The sequence below is a fragment of the Prinia subflava genome, chromosome 11 (genome assembly GCF_021018805.1).
Source record: "Prinia subflava isolate CZ2003 ecotype Zambia chromosome 11, Cam_Psub_1.2, whole genome shotgun sequence".
In the NCBI taxonomy this organism is placed as follows: Eukaryota; Metazoa; Chordata; class Aves; order Passeriformes; family Cisticolidae; genus Prinia; species Prinia subflava.
Genome location: NC_086257.1, coordinates 19,988,368 through 20,005,870, shown reverse-complemented (window position 1 = coordinate 20,005,870; position 17,503 = coordinate 19,988,368). Strand labels below are relative to the sequence as shown.

At 37.1% G+C, this 17,503-nt stretch overlaps 1 protein-coding gene across 6 annotated transcripts in view; it reads left to right on the top strand.

The window, feature by feature from the left end:
- NAALADL2 (N-acetylated alpha-linked acidic dipeptidase like 2) overlaps nt 1-17,503 on the top strand; it is a 417,141-nt gene that overhangs the window by 298,357 nt on the left and 101,281 nt on the right. For all 6 annotated transcript variants that reach the window (XM_063408209.1, XM_063408206.1, XM_063408207.1 and 3 more), the window contains one exon: nt 12,778-12,924. In XM_063408209.1, the coding sequence (XP_063264279.1) occupies nt 12,778-12,924 (147 nt within the window). The remainder of the gene's footprint in view (nt 1-12,777; nt 12,925-17,503) is intronic.

The window sequence follows — 17,503 nt, the reverse complement described above, 5'->3', positions numbered from 1 at the left end:
CAACAGTAATTAAGTTATATTGGTGGTTACTTGCAGAGATTTGTGTTGTGTTGACTTTCGAGGAACAAAAGAAAATGGTTTCATTTTATAATTCAGTAGCCAGAATACAGGGAAGCAACACTTACGTGCACATTTCCAAGCAGTGGTAGGAAAAGACCACCTTCCATAGAGGGAACACACTTAAGCTAGAGGTTAACTAGCAAAATTTGAAATATTTACTTACTTAGAGTAGGAGACAGGAAAGTATTGAAGAAATTTAAAAGAAAGTATAATTAAACCAATTAATCTAAGACAATATCTTGTTCTGCTCAATAAGCTCTGATGGGAAAACTATTATTTCAACAAATTTGCATAAAAATTTGTAAAAAAAAATCTAATTTTGTCATTAAATTATATAGGTTTATAGATACATGAAGTTTCATCAATACAGGTCTAATACTATCCAATTATATGTACAACAGCATTCTGTAAGGAAGACAGATAATAGCCTGTAGCAAATTCATATTAATATATTAAATAATTAGGGTGATTGATTGTTTCAAGTTTCCTTTTTCTGTGTTTCCTCTTAGCCCATTAACACTTCCCAAGAGTCAGAGCCATTTTTTCAACTCCTACTCATAAGTAGGATTGGATTTTTGTGAGAAATGAATCAAGTAAGGGGCTGGGTTTATTTAAAGAAGTAGTTTTCTTCATTTCTGTGTTTTCTGTCAAATCAGTGCAAGCATCAGTCCTTTACACATATATGTGTCTACTTATTTAAATGTATTTATCATCTTCTCAGCAGCTGGCTTCACTGAGCACTGGTGACTGTCAAGAAGGTAATGGAATATCTTTCAAGTGCCCTCTCCATGCTTCCTTCTGAGCTACAATTTCAGTTCATTCTCAGAGATAATCAGGACTCTGAATTGCTTAACCAGGTTAAACTGAAATTGAAGAAAATTTAATTTTAATTAAAATAGAGTTGTAGCAAAGCAATAGCTCATGCTTTTTCATGTAGTAATAATTTGCTTGTTTCACAGCACTAAATACCTTTTCCACATAATTATTGTATTGCTCTTTGTGCAAAAGCCACAAATGAAGTAAAAGCACAGTAGAGAATATCAACTCTACTTACAGCCTAAAATAGTATTTTTGCCCTTTGGTCTGTTATTACTTAAATATTAGCCTTGTTTACTGCAGTTGAGCTTCAGGCAGTTGAATTGGTAGCCTGATACTGTGTAGAGGGGTATTTGAATTTTTGCCTTGTAATGAGCAGTGATGGAAAACCCAACTGCAAAGCCACTGCTGCCTCCCTGGCTGAAGTGCCCTCCTGCACCAGGTTTGAGAATGACGTGTTGACTGCATGGGAAAATCGTATTTTATCTTTGAGTGGCTTTAAATATTTGTTTCTGAGCAGAAAACAGATACTTCAGGGCAAATTGCAACTTTCTTACAGCACTATTGACAGGAAATAGTTTATTATAAAGCTGCAAATGCTAGTTTGCAGTCTTGCATGAAATACAGTACCTGTGACAATAAAGAATGGTGCTACATGGTGTAGAGGCAATCACAACATGAATCATCTGTCACTTCAGCAAAACAGTGCCAATTGAATTTACAAATGTGGCATCTATTTATTTCTACCAGTACTGAGAAGGAGACAAAATGAAATGGAAGTGATGATTACTTGTGACACATTCCTTTTATGAAAATAACTCCTTTAACTCATGTTGTTGCAACAGGCCACGTGTTCTTTTTATTTGTGTTTCTTTCAGTGAACAGAATGTTTCTGTATATTTCTTGAGGCTTTTACCTGTATGGTGGAGTTGTGAGCATCTACGACCTGCAGTGGAGCTGTGGTGGTGGCTCACCAGCTTTGTGGCTTTGAGTAATTTCAGGCAAAAAAACTTGTGGCACTGGTGCCATGGTTTAATTGAGGTTAGGGTTGGGTTGGATGATCCTGGAGGTCTCTTCCAACCTAATGATTCTGTGATTCCCTAATATCCAAATACACACACACATACAAATTATGGATCCCAAATACTTTGATAATTCAGGTCTATTTCTGTACATCTAACTTCACACATGTCAAGAGTTGTCTTGATAGATGTGGGTGCTGTGGATCTTTGAAACCTTGAGGTCCCATTCTTCAGAGACAGGTGTAGTCCTTGGAGATGTCAGAGGAGAATAAATTTTAATAGTAAGCTGTTGAAAAGGAGGATGTTTGTTAGAACTGTCCACATTTATGAAATTGTCAAGATACCACCACTGCAAATATCTGTAACTTTGATGAATAAATGAAACCAAGAATGTTGTGCTTGATACTAAACTTTAGAATGAGCAGGTCTTTGTCTTGGCAGAGTTTTTGCACATGGTTTGATTTATGTATCTTCCATGGTCCTTCATGTTTTTAAAAGAGAGCCAGGTCCTCTGCGGTTTCAGCATGTGAAAACAATTGCTGCAAGCTCTTTGCTAGTACTTATTGTATTTCAGTAGTGATGCCTTTTATAACAACAAAGAAAATGAGAGTTGTGTTCAGTGGTTTAGCTAAGGTGCAGTTGTTATGAAGAGCAAGATTTGCATAGGCTTTTCTGTCCTTGGAAATTTTATGTTGTTCTAGGTATCATTTAAATTTCATTAAAGTTCAGGGTAACGGTCAAAATGAAATTTTGATTTCTTCCCTGCTCTTTTGGGATTCTTCTGACCTATGCTCTTTGTAGAAATAGGAAAAAAATCGGGAATGGATTTCCTGCTTTGGCTGTGACCTGAGCGAGCCCTGCACATTTAACACTGTGAGAAGGAACAAAGGATGGATCAGAGTCCTTCCAATCCTGTGGCAAGGCCTGAGCTAGGAAGGGAATGTTCTTTGAGGGAGCTGGAGAGAGTCTGGCCTCTTTATTCCTCTTAAAAGGGGAAGGGGCTTCAGACGAGTCAGGGTAACACATTTGTTTATTATTTATTTGTGTGCATTATAAACAACGCTTTGGGCCTGCCTAGAGAGGGGGAAAAATCTGTGGAACTTCCCTACTAATATTTTGCTTCTGAAATTATATATTTCTGCAAAATAATGCAGGTAGAAGCAGAAGAATTTAGAACATGATGCCTGTTTTTCAATATTTTTGTTTTGGTCCATAAAGTTAATATTGTTTCCCATGTTCATTTTTCATTGTTATAGTACTATATTTTCTTCTTTGTCTTTCCAAGTTTTTTATTCTGTTATAGCATTTGGTCTTTTGCAGGTCATTCTCTGTTTAAAAACCTGACATCCCAAACACCACTAACAGGGTCCTGTGTTATTTTATCTATGAATATAAGCTAACAAAAATATTTATTTCCCCCCAGAAAAAAACCTTGGTGACACTTGTAAAAATTAATTTTAAGTAACAATTCAAATTTCAATATATGTATTTTCTGCTGAATTTTACTAGCTGTAATTTGCAATAACCTCCACCGTGTTTGTGGAAATGTTGTTTTTTATTATTTAATTTGAAAAATAATCCTAAGTAACATATTTTAAAAATATGTGTAGGAATATATGTTTATAACTGGCCCATAATTGAAAACATGGCTCGAAATGCAATATTCTGAAATGATGCTGCTGCTCTGTCCTTCTTCAACAAGGAATTTTTTTTTCAAGCATTGCTTTATTTTCTATTTTCTTCAAAATTTTCTTTGCTCTGATCTTCCTGACTCAAATTGTCCTTAAATTTCCGTGAGTTTAACCTAAACGTTAACCAGCTCCTCAACTCTGTTATTTGAAGAAAATGATTAATTTTTCATGCTCCTCTCAGGTTACACAAGCTCGTTTGAGGATGTAAAGCTCCTTACAAGAGATGGTTCAGAAATCATTTAGGGCCAAGGACTCCATTTGGAGTTTGGAATGAATATTCACAGAAAATGTGCTGTTGTGCACAAAATAAAATCCAGTTCTCGTGGGTGTTTGTAATCGCCTTCTGAAGCTGAATCCAGCAGTAGCACGAGTCAGCATGAACATAATAAAACACTGCAAATACATGAGCAAGTTATTAAGTAAATTAAATACCAGTGTTTATATCTCTGAGGAGTGCTGCAAATAGATTATGGTGTGTTTGTCTCTGTTCTGTAATCCAAGAAATAAACCAATATGTGTTACAAGGATTTCCAAAGATTCTGAATTTCAGGAATTCCTGAGCATAGCTCTTTCTCCTATCAACAGGATTAATGGGGGTCTTGAGAACACCTGTATCTTCATTTCAGAAAACTGTCATTGGAGATTGATTTACCAGGATATTTCTTTTTCTTCAGTAATTTTAATCAAATTATTACTGGTACATGACCACATATATCTGCTTTATCTGATCTTGAGTGCAAAAGATTAATAAAGATGTGTTGATGACTTGGAACACTCCTATTGCAATCTGACTTTTTAAAACCACTGATTCTTCTCTGTATTTCTTTTGATTGGGTGAAAGCCCTTTAGAACAAGATAAAAGCTGATAGAGAGTATTTCTTTTTTTTAATTTCTTGTATGCCTTTGATACATATAGTCAGAATTTAATGTGAAAATTAGCATTACTGCCGTTCCAATTGCCTGCTCCACCAAAACAAAGCTAAATGATATTAACATATTTTGCATTGCTAGACATGCATTATTAGTAGATTTATTTTCTTCTACAAATTTTTTGACATTAATATCATGCAAGTAAAATTAACACTGCAGCTTCTTTAAACTGCTAAACCAGCAGATGCATATTAATTATTTATCATTTTCAGCTAGAATATTAGAGGCTTTTTTTTTTTAATGGTTTTCTTGATGTATGCTATAATTCTTAAAAAAAACTAGAGAAAAATGATAATATGAAGATTTTTCAATTATTTTTTAAAAGAGCTTTTGAAGCTTTTGAATTGATATGCATATCTAAGTGTCATTGAATGACTTTGGGTCCTAGAGGACATGGGTATGCCCTGGAACTGTGGCTTGGGAACAGAAGGCTGTGGGTTGGAATGGATTGGAGGAATTCCTGCCATGCCTTCCATATCCTCATCCCATATAACCTCTTATTCTGCTCATTTATTTAAGAGCACTGATTTTTAAAGTGTGCTGATCTGGTTTATAATATGGCTCCTGAAACAACTGTGCTGGCACAGTTAAACTGTGGTGAAGCCAAAATGTGGCTTTCAGTGGTCTCAAACAAATCTGGAAGAATGCATCAGAGGTGTTTATTACTTTAAGAAAAGCATCCTGTACCACAGATAACATATGCAATTTTATTTCATGTCATCCTCCAAATATGTACAGACAGCATGTGATCGTGAGTCACTGCAGTGTTGACTACATGCTATAAACAAAATAATTGTCATCCTAAAGCTGTCACTTTTGGTGTTTTCTTAGAGATTTTCTATCTCCATTCCGTTCCTTGCAGAGCGCTATATGGCTTTTATTATTTTTAATAACAATAAATCTCATTACTGTGAGTGAACAGGAATCTGTGCTTGTTCATAATCAGAACAAGGATGGTATATGTTACCTGATGTGTGTTCTGGCAGCTGCAAGCCCATTTTGCATAAAGCAAGACCCTTATGTTTGCTGTATTTAGTGTCCATCCTCACCGGAGGAAAGGAAATCGGTATCAGTGTCTCATGTCCACGTTTGTTTGTTCTGTCTGTGGTGGCCATCACCAAGGTTTATTTCATGAGGACACAAGCTCCAAGACCAGCCTGTTAATGTGCCAGAAGTTCCTTATTTCTTGAAGTAATTAATAGAAGACCTAATCCATCAGGAGGTGCTGTGTGCCCTCTTTGCTCCTGTGACTCCGTGGTCCCACTCCATTTCAGGATACTCCTGCTGGGCTGCTGGATCAGGAGGGAGAGAATTTTTGTTTCTTTTCCTCCCCAACGGAGCTGATAACAAATTCCATAATGTGCTTGGCACTTGAGTTGAAAATGTTCTGTAATATATCAGTTTTAAAACCCACCTGTGCCAAGCTTAGTTCATCAGTTTGATTTGTGTTCCCTCCTGCACAGACACACACACACGAGCTTCCCTCCAGATTTCAGTTCAAGAACATCCTATAGCTTGGTTTGGAAATACAGTCTGGAAATATATTTTCTGGGAGGTACAAACAGGTACATTTCACACATAGGCTTGCAGGTATAGGATTCCTGAAGTAGTTTTCCCTAAGATAAAGATTAAAAAAAGAAAGTTCAAGTATGTGTCTGGTACTTGATAATTTGGATTATGCAGCTGTTCTGAACATCAGAACTGCTGAACTCCATTGGATTAATACCTCTGCATATTTTAGGGAAGTAAAAGATATCAAATTATTATCCAAATTAGGATTCGGACAAAGTGGTTGCAGCAGTTTGTGGTCAGCTTTTTATGTGGCCGATGGTTCTGAGTGTTTCCAATCTTTTCACCATTATTTCCACAAACTCCCCTTACAGTGGGTTATACTGATCTTGAATTTAATGACAGTAGAAGGTGCTAAGCAGATGTTCTGCTATTAAGAATACCTCAAATAGAATCCAAAATTAAATACTAAAGTATTGAATATGCTGGTTTGAGTTCACTGTGGATGACAAACAATAAGTCATGCAGAAACCTAAGTTTGTGATTCTTGGATTTATTCAAAATAAGCTTATTTTGAAAGCATCAAGAGATACTTCTTTTTTGTCTTGTAACCCATTAGACTTCTGTCAACCCTTTTAAATATCCACCACCACTGTTAAGATGTTGTGCAGTGTTGTTTTTCTTTTTTTTGTCACATGGCCAACCCTGCTGTCTGTTGGTGAAAAGTTTCTTTCAGTTCAGTTGTGGGACAGGCATTTGCTAGCACAGGAAAAGCTGAGAATTGTCTTGTCCTTTCTCCCCTGTTACATTCCATTGTTAGTAGAACATAAAAATATGTTTTAGCTATTTGTAATATGTAAAAGAAATGCTCTTTCCCTCTTTACGACTTAGTGGTAACACAATTGTAGGATACTTAAAAAAGAAAAATTTTACTTCATGTCAATTGGTGTGGAAATGTTACATAATGTTGCTCTATTTTGGCCACTTCTGTGTCACTTTAATTATCAGCCGCTACAACGAGCTAAGGGGAAAGGGGGATTCAAAATGGTGAGAGCATTGTGAAAAGTTGTTTGGTTTTCTTTTTATTCTTGCCATTTTATTAAATATTCTCAGAAAGGAGGAGGGAAATGAATGAGATGGTTTTGCATCAGTGTGTCAAAGCAGTTTTGCTTTTACACAACACATGCACTGCTTTTTATTCTGTGTACCTTAAAAAGAAACAAGAGTGACAGTATTTTTAAAGTACATTAAGCAGGCATTAAGACAAGAGTGATTTGCAGTGAGAGAGAGGGGAGTGATTTTTTTTTTTGTCTTTCATGGTGGTTAAGCACCTTTCCTTGTGAGGGAGGGAAAAAAGATGACAGCAAATTGTGGAGGGTTTAGGATTTTTTCCATATTAACTATAGAATATTTAGGTTTCTTTTTAAGGACAGTAGAAATCTCTTTAAAGAGACAATCTTACACAGATTTGCATCCACTTCATTGACAAAATGTTATGTAAACAGAATGCAGTGAATATACTCTGTAAAGCAAGCCAGAATTTCTGTAGGGTTCTGTAGGATTCTGGTTTTCTCTGTGTATCAGTGGATGTATTGTTATTATTATTAAGGGGGTTTATCACAGATGGTATGGTATCTTCAGTTTTCTTTTAAACTTTTTGTTAACTCCTAACATCATGAGAATGTGATCTTTTTAAAAGCTGTTTCTAAAGAATTCTTTTTAACTATCAGCAATGCTAATACAGATCCTTTCTTTCTCTCAGTGGCTTGTTTCTCTTCTAGGTGATGCCCACTGCCTTCCAGTTCTGTGTTCTCTGTAAATGTGCATAAACCTTTCCCAGGCACAGCCATCATCCTCACCAATGTCTCCAATCACAGCACAGTTCTAATTATCCCCTGTCCATTTGTGGCCATGCATCCTGAAATGTTATTATTCTGTTAATATTCTGTTGTTATTCATCACCTCATGCTCCATTGCCTGTAAAGCTGCCTTGAAAGGCCTTTCTTGTGTTGTTAAATTCCCTGGTTGCAGAATTTCAAAGTTGTTGTTTGTTTTGTTTTTTTCCTTTTTTATTTTAACAAAAGAGAAGCAAATGTTTTTCTCTTCCTCCATATTTCTACCAGTGGCTAGTGGAGCAAAGCACTTCAGAACTGGCATATGTTCCACATTGCAATTGTAGTGGATAATTCATAGGGAACTGAATAAAGACATAGCAGGAAACTGCTTGTTACCAATTCTGCTCTGCAGGCACCTGCTCCGGGTTCTGCTGCTCTTGGGTAACTTTTTTCTGTGCCAGTTTTTTGCTTTTCCTTGCTGATATTTGAAATTCTGAAGTTATAGTCTTCTCCTTGCCATTAATAAAATCTATTCTCACTTCCATTTTAAACATTTTGTAGTGTTCAGCACTATTTTTGTTAGAGGAAGAGGTCTCTGGAAGGAAAAACCTTTATGAGACTTTGTGAGCAGCTGGGGGAATGTTTTCCCAGAATTTCCTGTTCATAACTGCCTGCAGAACAGCACCAGTTTTTCTGGGTCAATATTCTGGCTGTATCCACTTTCAACAAGAAGTACCTGCTAAAATGAGTTTCTTTGTTCAAAGAAAAAATTTAGGAAGGCAAAAAATATGTCAGTGACTTTGTGAGGTGAAGCAGGTAGGTGCATTTTCTAGCAGAGGTTAAGTGGGATGTGTAGGCTTAATTGAAGGCTGCTTTTTTGAGTTAAAAGAGTCAAAAATGGACATGGGGACAGTATTGTAGGCTGCTGTAGCTGCAAATTTAATCAAGTAGCTGCTGCACAGCAAAATTATGGTGATCAGCAGTCGTGGTGTGAGTTTAGTACCCAGAGCCTTCCTGTTGCTGCACAACTCCTTTCAGCTTCCATCTTTGGTGAGATAAAAGCCAGAAAAACCACAGCTAACCTGATTTTTCAGAGAAGTATAAACAGATCATTGTTTCTGGCTGCAAGACAACCAGTGGGAGCTGACAGCTGTGGGATGGCACCAGCAAAGGTGGGGGGAAGCCGTGTACAGGTTCAAAGCACAGGTAACAGAAATGTCTGTGACATGTCAGTTTATACATCTTCGGGTTTGTCATGCCTAATCCAAGATCAAGTGCTGACAAAGGACAGTGCAGAATGTGCACTGGGAATGAATAAATGTGAGAATGCCTCTTCCTCTGGAGTGCATTGCACTTACTGTTCACTCCAGGCAATGGAGTGACAGAACCATCTTATTTGACCAAATGCACACTATTCTGTCTTTTATGCTCTCATTTATTCCCATCACGTGCTGTGAAGTCCTGCTTGGAGTGTCTATTTTCAGCATAAAACTGTTTGTCAAATTTCTATTAAGCTTAAGGTGAAAAATTAATGAGCCATTCACTTCAGATATTTCAAAACTAATACTGCTGTATTATTAATGCAGCAGAAAGTCAAAGACCTGGGTTACATACGATTATGGCTCGGTGTTCAGTCAGACTACTTTTTTTTGGTCTGTGTTTTTGGGGAAACATCATTAAAAATGTGTTTTAGGTGATAGGAGGGATTATTTTGATGAATTCTGTCAGTAAACCTTTTAGGCAGTTTTAGTTGTTAACTTTTTATTCTATCTGATCCTGGCAGAAGGTGCCTTGAATGAACACCTAATGATGAAATACAATGTTCTGCCCAGTCGCCCTTTGAAGCTGGAATTTAAACAAAAATGAACAGAAAGTTGATCCATATAACACAAAACTTCTTAGAGAAATGCAAATAAAAGACTTTGCATAATAGTTTGAGGAAGCTGGGGGGAAGCAATATTTTTGGGCTAGAGAAGTATGACATTGTGACTAACACTCTGATTTTTCAGTCTTCCAAAAAGTCACTGAAATGATGATAAAATTGTACTTTTACTGAGAACTGAATGGATTATGGTGCACAAGTATTGCTATGAAATTCAGAAGCCTCAGAGCATGTTGTCAGTACCAGTAAGGGAAGTGATGGAGCACTGTGAAAAGCTGGGTTGCAGGAGTGTGTCCCGGTCTGAGCAGTGTGGAAACTGCTCAGGAGCTCAAGGTTTATGATTGCATTGAACAAGGAAACATAAAACACAGTCACTGCAGAAGTAGAAATTCAGGCCTTGCTTTCTGTGCAGAAACTTTCTAAAGATTGCCTCATTTTATGCTCCTAAAATTAACTTAATAATTGATTACTGTACTTTCCCCCTCACCTTACAGTAAGCTCTCTAGAGACTTTCTGAAATTAATAGTGTTTCTGGCCTGGCACGATTACATTGTTAGAAGAAGGAATTCTGCTTCTTGGAAGAGTTTCATGCTATAAAACTAAATTTCATTACAAGCAAAATGTCGAATTTAAATTATCCTTGAAGCATTTTTGTTGTTCCCACAGATCCCGAGAGCGCTCTGTGCTCCGAAGGGGTTGGCACCCAGCTGAGAAAGTGCCAGCAAGAATCCCCAAGTTCTTTCAGTGTGTTGGGTTCTTTATGAAGTTACACTGCACTGTTTCACTGTCACTACAGCACCAAGCCCATGAGCATTTAAAGGATAAATGATTAGGCTTTAACTAGCAGCTCTGGAAATCTCCAGGTTTTTAAATGTGCACTGGAGAGATTGGTCTTGAATGGTTCACTTTTGAAATCTGGTCATGGTGCACATGGCTTTCCTCAGCCTCCTTAACAAGTAGCAATTAATAAATACCTGGCAGAGGGAAAGGAACTCTTATTTTTTTTTTTTTAAGCATGTTTTAGTATTAATTCCAATAGTGGGGGTTTTTTTCTCTGTTAGGAGTTCATCAAGTTTAGTTACTAGACAATTTTATAGAAATTAGGTTTGGAAAAGATGTCAAGAGGTCATCCCATGTAGCACCTTCCCTCAGGAAGGGCATCAGCCATATCTGCATCATTCCTGACAGATGTTTGCTTATACTTTTCTCTAAAAAGATTTCAGTTTAAGAGATTTTATCACCTACCTAGGCAAGTCTTTATGAATCCCTCCAATTAGAATTTTTTTCTTCCAGATAACCTAAATCTGCCTTTCTATCGATTTTTTTCCCTTTTTCTCCCACATTTCAAACTCCATCTTCTGTTGTGAGATGATTCATTTTTGAATAAGGAGGAGTTTCTCCTGTAAGTTGTTCTTGTCAGTGTATCTTTCACAGGTTATTCAGGCTGAAGCTCAAGTTGTGAGCAACTGGAGAAAGGAGAGATTCTTCTCATCTGAAATGTTTTGAGCTTCATTGCCCCTGTAACACAGACTGCAGATTGACAAACACTGGGCAGAAAATAATGTCTCAATTGCTCCTCTCTGATGGACTTTTTAGGATTCTTTTTGATTGCAGACACAAACTCTCAAAGCTTGACCAAACTGATTTTGCCATCAGTTTACTGAAGTGACAACTTTAAGAGATTTTGAACTCAGTCCAACTTTGATGAGAGAAAGCTTTTCTTTAAATTATATTTTGAACCAGCGTTACCTTTCCACCTAAAAATGGTCTGATTGTTTCAAACTGAACACTGATCACCTTGCCACTGAGTGTTAAAGGTGAAAAAAATCTTTTGTTTTTCCATAATGAAATAATACAGCTTTGGTCAATTTTAACATTAGGATTAAAGGCATACTACAAAAGAGTTTCTAGGAAAAAAACCATGAGGGTGTGTCTGTAATTTTTTTTTCTTTATAGTGTGATTCAGTAACAACAGTCCTGGTAGTGGTTTTGTAGTAATCCATTTGAAACCTGCTGCTGATTGCTGATAGCTTCCTCCCTTTGTGCCTGCAGTCACACAGAATTTAAAGGATGCTTTTGGGAAGTAAAGAACTGGATGCCAACAGGAAATGTGGTGTTTGTTTCACAGGGGTCTCAGGGAGAGGCTTTGTGTTCTGAATCTCTGCTTGAAGGTTTGGGCAGGTGCACTGTAAGGCTTTGAAGTTGTGTTAGAGCTGTGTCCTGCCCCAGGCCATCAGCCTCCCCTCCTTTCCATGGTGGGCTTTTCATCTGTCAGAAGTGTTCCTGCTTTCCATGGTAGGGGATGGTCCCCATATTAGGCCAGCTGAAATAGCTGAGAAAAACAGGGTTTTTTTCTGAGCATTTCTGTGTGCAAAGTTTGGGGTTTCCCCCACCAGTTCTGTCAGTTGACCTCCCAAAGTATCTCCTTATCTTATCAGAAACCTGTCCATGATCAAATGTTAGACAGGCACGTGTATGGAACCTCACATGTTTTCAGTTCAAGGGAGATATTTGCATGAAAGTGCTGATATTGAGAGGTTTGTGCTATGTCTGCTTCAGATGTTTCAGCTGTAAATGAACTATTCTGATGCTTTCTGATCCACACCTTTCTCCACTCAATGTGTCTATTAGGTCCCCTCTTACTGCAGACCTTCTTCAGCTGTTCAGTTTTACTTGATTTTGAAAGTTACTGCTGATCAGTACTTCTATTTTTCAATTATTCCTTTAATACACACCAATTTAATTTGTTGTGTTTAGTTCACAGTCTAATATCTGCTCGGACTCTTTTAACAGTTTCTCTCCTGTGGAAATATTGCCCAGATACAATAATATGTACATGTAATTTTGTAGTACATGTTCTTGAAGAAGCTTTTTTGGTTTTTTTCAGTATTATCAACACAAAAAAACAGCTGCTTATCTAAATCAGTTTTTTTAAGCTGCGTGGTAGAGATTTGCATTTCTGTGTTCGGTTTATGAAGGAGAGAAATCTAATTTTCATTTACTAAATTGCCCTTCTCTTTCTCTTATTTCAGATGGAAGCTACAGGCAGAATCGACCGAACCTCACAACGCTGTTGGTACAACCAATTTCTGCAGTGCTTGCCAGGAAACTTGCTTCCCTACCTGAGGACACTGCCCAAAAAGACAGGGGGTGTACACCCCTGCAGCTGCCAGCTGCAGGTAATGCTCTTCAAACACCCTGGAATGTTCCTCATGAGCTCCAAACCCCCTTTCTACAATTATGCAACCAAGAGCTTTGGCTGATGAGGGATGTGCTTTGCTTAGATGCTTTCTAGAGAGGCTTCAAAAACAGTCTAAAAATTATGCTCCTAAAATCTGATAGATGGAAGTTGTGGTTGTTGGTTTTTTTTTTTTAATAGTGGAAGGCATTGAGCACTTATTCTTAATATTGATTTAGAATCTCCTCTGTGTAGATACCATCACTAGGGAGGGTTTGTTAGTGCTGCAGTATGGTTTGTTAGACCTTGTACTCCTAATAATTTTATCATTAAGGCATCAGCAACTATGTTATTCTGTGGGGTTTTTTTTTCTGTTTCTGGTATAATAACAGTTAAATTCTAAACGTGTCTCTGTGTTCCTTAAGTTGTATATTCTATAGAATAAACACTTGTTGTTACCTGAAGCTTTAGGCAGCTTTGTCTCCGAGTTTCACCAGGAAAACAGGCACCATGATAACAACAAAATACCCTGAGCAGAGCCAGATGAATGCATTCATAGTATCTCCCTAGAAATAATACCATTAGCAAAGTCACACAGATTATTGCTTGAAAAAACTGATTGCTGATACAGGAAGGGGAAAAAAGTTATACTGCAGTCTTCCAGCAAAGATACTGCACAGTGTTTCAGCTAAGGAACATCTGCCAGAGAACATTCTACATGAGGTGCATGTTTAAACAGTAATTCTTCAGTAAACAGTCTTCAGGTTTTGTTTTGTACCTGTCCATATTTTGTCAGAAAAAAAAAATGGTGTATTTCATTATAATGCCCATTTAAATGAATTGATTTGAAACTGTGATCTTGGAAAGGAGGAGGCAAATTAATTCAGCCACTGTATCCTGTGCTACACACAGTGATCATAACAGTAAAAACAAATTTAAGGGCAACCAATGTAGTATCATGTGCTGTATCCCTTGTTTATTGCTTTTGGAAAGATATTGTGGAATAGGAGTACCGTACAACAAGTCATAAAAAAGGTTGATTAATTTTATGACTTGTGTTAGCATTTGTAGTTATACATACTAAAAAGGGAGGCAGAGTACCTCATTCTTCATGGCTTAAGCTGGTGTGGTTAGGCAGGACAATTGTTCTCCGTGCATGGCTAAATAGATACTTTAAAAATGAACTTTTAATTTTAAAAATGGTTGTCCACGCAACCAGTAGAAAAGGGGAAAAGGCCATTTTGGGAGGAACGAGTGTTTAACCATTCCAGATAGGATGCATGAAGCTTGTTAGTATTGAAGGAATTTTCAACAGCTGAAGTGCCTGGAGCAAAGCCTGAATTTGGGCTGGAAAGTGACACTCATTTTAGAAAGATAAAAGGCTGCACAATGTCTTTTTCTCAAAAAGCTTTGTCTGGAGGCTGCAGGACAGAATCACCCTAAAGGGCAGCTTATTCTACTTTTCCTGTGACAGGTGTGGCACATCTATTTTATTTCCCTGAGAAGACAGAAATTCTGTGAGAGGAGAATTTCTAGAAAGAAAGAAAATTCCAAGCCAGCAATCTGATGAGAGCCAGTCCATGTCTGGTTTACTCTCAGTGAACACAACAGCTTGTGTCTGATTTCATCTAAAGCTTGGTGTAAAGAACCACAGTAATCCATGGGGGATCTTTTAAAAGTCTTAATTTATTGAGAAAATAGGAACTATAAGAAGAAGCCTTGTATAATTCTGTAATGTATTGTATATTTTTTCCTTGAATGATGAGGCTGATGATGTTCTGGAGCACGGAGTGTGCTGTTGTTCAGTAGCAGCCTTAATGGAAGAGATAAAAGACTTGATCTTATGATAAGAAATGGTGTATAACTATTTAAGACTAGTAATAGCTAAAAGAGATAATGCTGAGGGCAGCAATGCATTTGAGAAGAGCAAAGGTTGAATTTGCAGTCTTCCTGTTGAAGAGGCTTAAGAGAGATTTCACTTCTGACGTAGGGCTCATCACTTATCTGTCAAAAGAGGTGAATGAGCAATTCAGATGATTGGTTGGCTTAAAATTTGTTAGGATAAAATGATCATCATTCTCTCATCATTATGTTTCAAAAAGCTGAACAGCAGATTCATCAGTAATGATTAAACATTTATATATAGTTTTCTCACATTGCTGCTTTTTTTCCCTTAGCCTTGCAGTTTTCAAGAGACAAAATGTGACAGAGGGAGTGGGAGGATGGAGGCAAACATCCCACACAGATCCAGTGCTCAGGACCTACAAAGCAAATAGTGGGAATTGAAGTCAGCTGTTAATTTTGTGTTAGATGAAGTCAGTAATTAGATTTGCTTTTTATTTGGTATGGTACATTATTGTTAATCCTCATTAAACTGAAATTCTGTGTTCCCATGAACTTTTTCCCAAAGATAGACAATTAGAAGGAATTTCAGAGTGAACTTTATAGAGAGACTGTAAACTTTTGAAGCTTCCTTTTTTTTTTACAAAATGTTACCAAGATATTTGCTAGAACATTGTGAAGGTTGTTGTAAAACTAAAGCACTCCTATAAACATAAAAGGAGAAAGTCCTGCTGTGTACAGTGAACTGCGTTTGTTGTTGTTAAGTTTCCCACTATTTGGGAGATTGCTGTAATGTACAAATTGCCCCTTTTCAATTAAACTCTTTGAGTATTTAATGTAAATCTATCTAATGGCAATTAATTTACAAAGAGTTTTTTGACACTAATGACCATGTACTTTGGTTTAAATGGAAATCCTGGTATTTAAACACGTTAGTGTTATGTGTGTAATTTTTCCCTTTGGTTTTAAGTGTCAGTTTTCGTTCTCGACCTGATATGTGTCTGAGAAGAGAGAAGATGAGAAAGATCCAGGATTTCAGTAGGGGCATCATGCTGTTCTGTGCCTCATCCTGTTGTTCCATTCTTCTCCACACTTCTGTTGCTGGTCACTCTTGGAGATAAGGATTGGGTGGTCAGGTGGTGTGAGCTGGTGTAAGCTCAGTTAGTAAGAGGTGATCTCCCTTAAACATCCCATTTCTTACCACCTCCTAATGCCTTTTCCTGTGCAATAGGTGTAATCTTTTTATATTTCAACTTCTAAAATTATAAAGCCAAAGCATGAATAGTTTAAGTAATTTGAATGGTACCAAACACTGTGTGAATAATGAAGCCGGGTGTACAAAGACTCCCATCATTCTGCTGCAGACAGTAAAATTACTCAGATCAAAATGGCTTTTCTAGGTAGAGTCTTTTGATCTTTTGTAACCTTTTTTTAGTCTACAAAATACAGCCAGTGCTCAATAGTGAATCATCACAGTGACTGCAGTGCAGAGCTCTGTTGTAGGCTGCAAACAAATCTGCATCCTGTGACAAAACGGGTGAGTGGAGCAGATAACCAGAACTGACTGGGACTGGAAAGGTTTGGAGCACAGCACAGTGAATTTTTATGAGACTTGGAACATCTATTTTATCTAGTTCCATGTGTCAGATGTTCATTACACTGACTTTATAGTCAACTCTGATCATGTGAAATTTGAGACATTAATTATATGAAAGGAATAATTGGAAGAGTCTGTTACTTTCCATATTATATGATTCCCATCCAAGATAAATAAAGTTCTCTGCCAAGTGCTGCACTAGTGCAAATCAAGCCTGTCTTCTTTTCAGTCAGAGGAAGGGCAAGGAGTGATAAAGGATATATATTTCCTCCTGTTAAACTACAGCCTTGTGATAATATTATATGTGTTTCTCCTTCATAGTTTGCTACCTGTCAGAGAAAATAAAGACTACCATATTTAATAAACTCTGGCTGGGCCATCTCATACTGTGATATCAATATGCAAATAATACCATAATTTCTGGGTATTTGGACTATGCTCAACATGAATCCAAGGAAGCAAATAAGAGAAAGGTGCCAGCAGGTTGTGTGGCAGTGCATGTTACTGTATCTACCAAATCTGAGTCATTGTACATAACAGTAAAAATACAACAAAGTTATGCAGATGTCTCTTACTGGCATTTGAAAGAAGAACAAGTTAAATGGGGAACTCTGATCTAATTCAGACATCATGTACATGAAAACTTACAGACATTTATACCAATACTCTCAGATTTTCTTTTCATGATCACTTTAAATTCTCGTTCTTTTTTAAACAAAAGTTCATGTGAAGAATTAAGCATGAACAGTGTGAAGCATTTTTTATGTATCTTCCTTCTACTCCCACTTGAAGCCTCTAGAGTTTTTCTACCAGAATTGTAAATGATAAAGATATTTTTTCAGAATTCTGTTCTGTGGCAGTGTTTTCCTGTGTGATGCTTTGCTTTTGATCGCTATAAAGCAGGTAAAGAATGAAAGTAGTGTGAGGTTATGAAATTCAGCTGTACCATCTGAAGCATTTTCAACTCTCTTTGATGTTGACTGTGACACATTTATTCAGTATCACATTAGGCCATCCTCGTTTAGAGTCTCCTTAAAGGACTTTATTCTAGGCATTTTTTATTTCAAAACCTCTTCATCTGAAGAGTTTTATTTCTGGATTCCTCATTTTAGGTCAAAAAAAAGATGATCAGATACCCAGG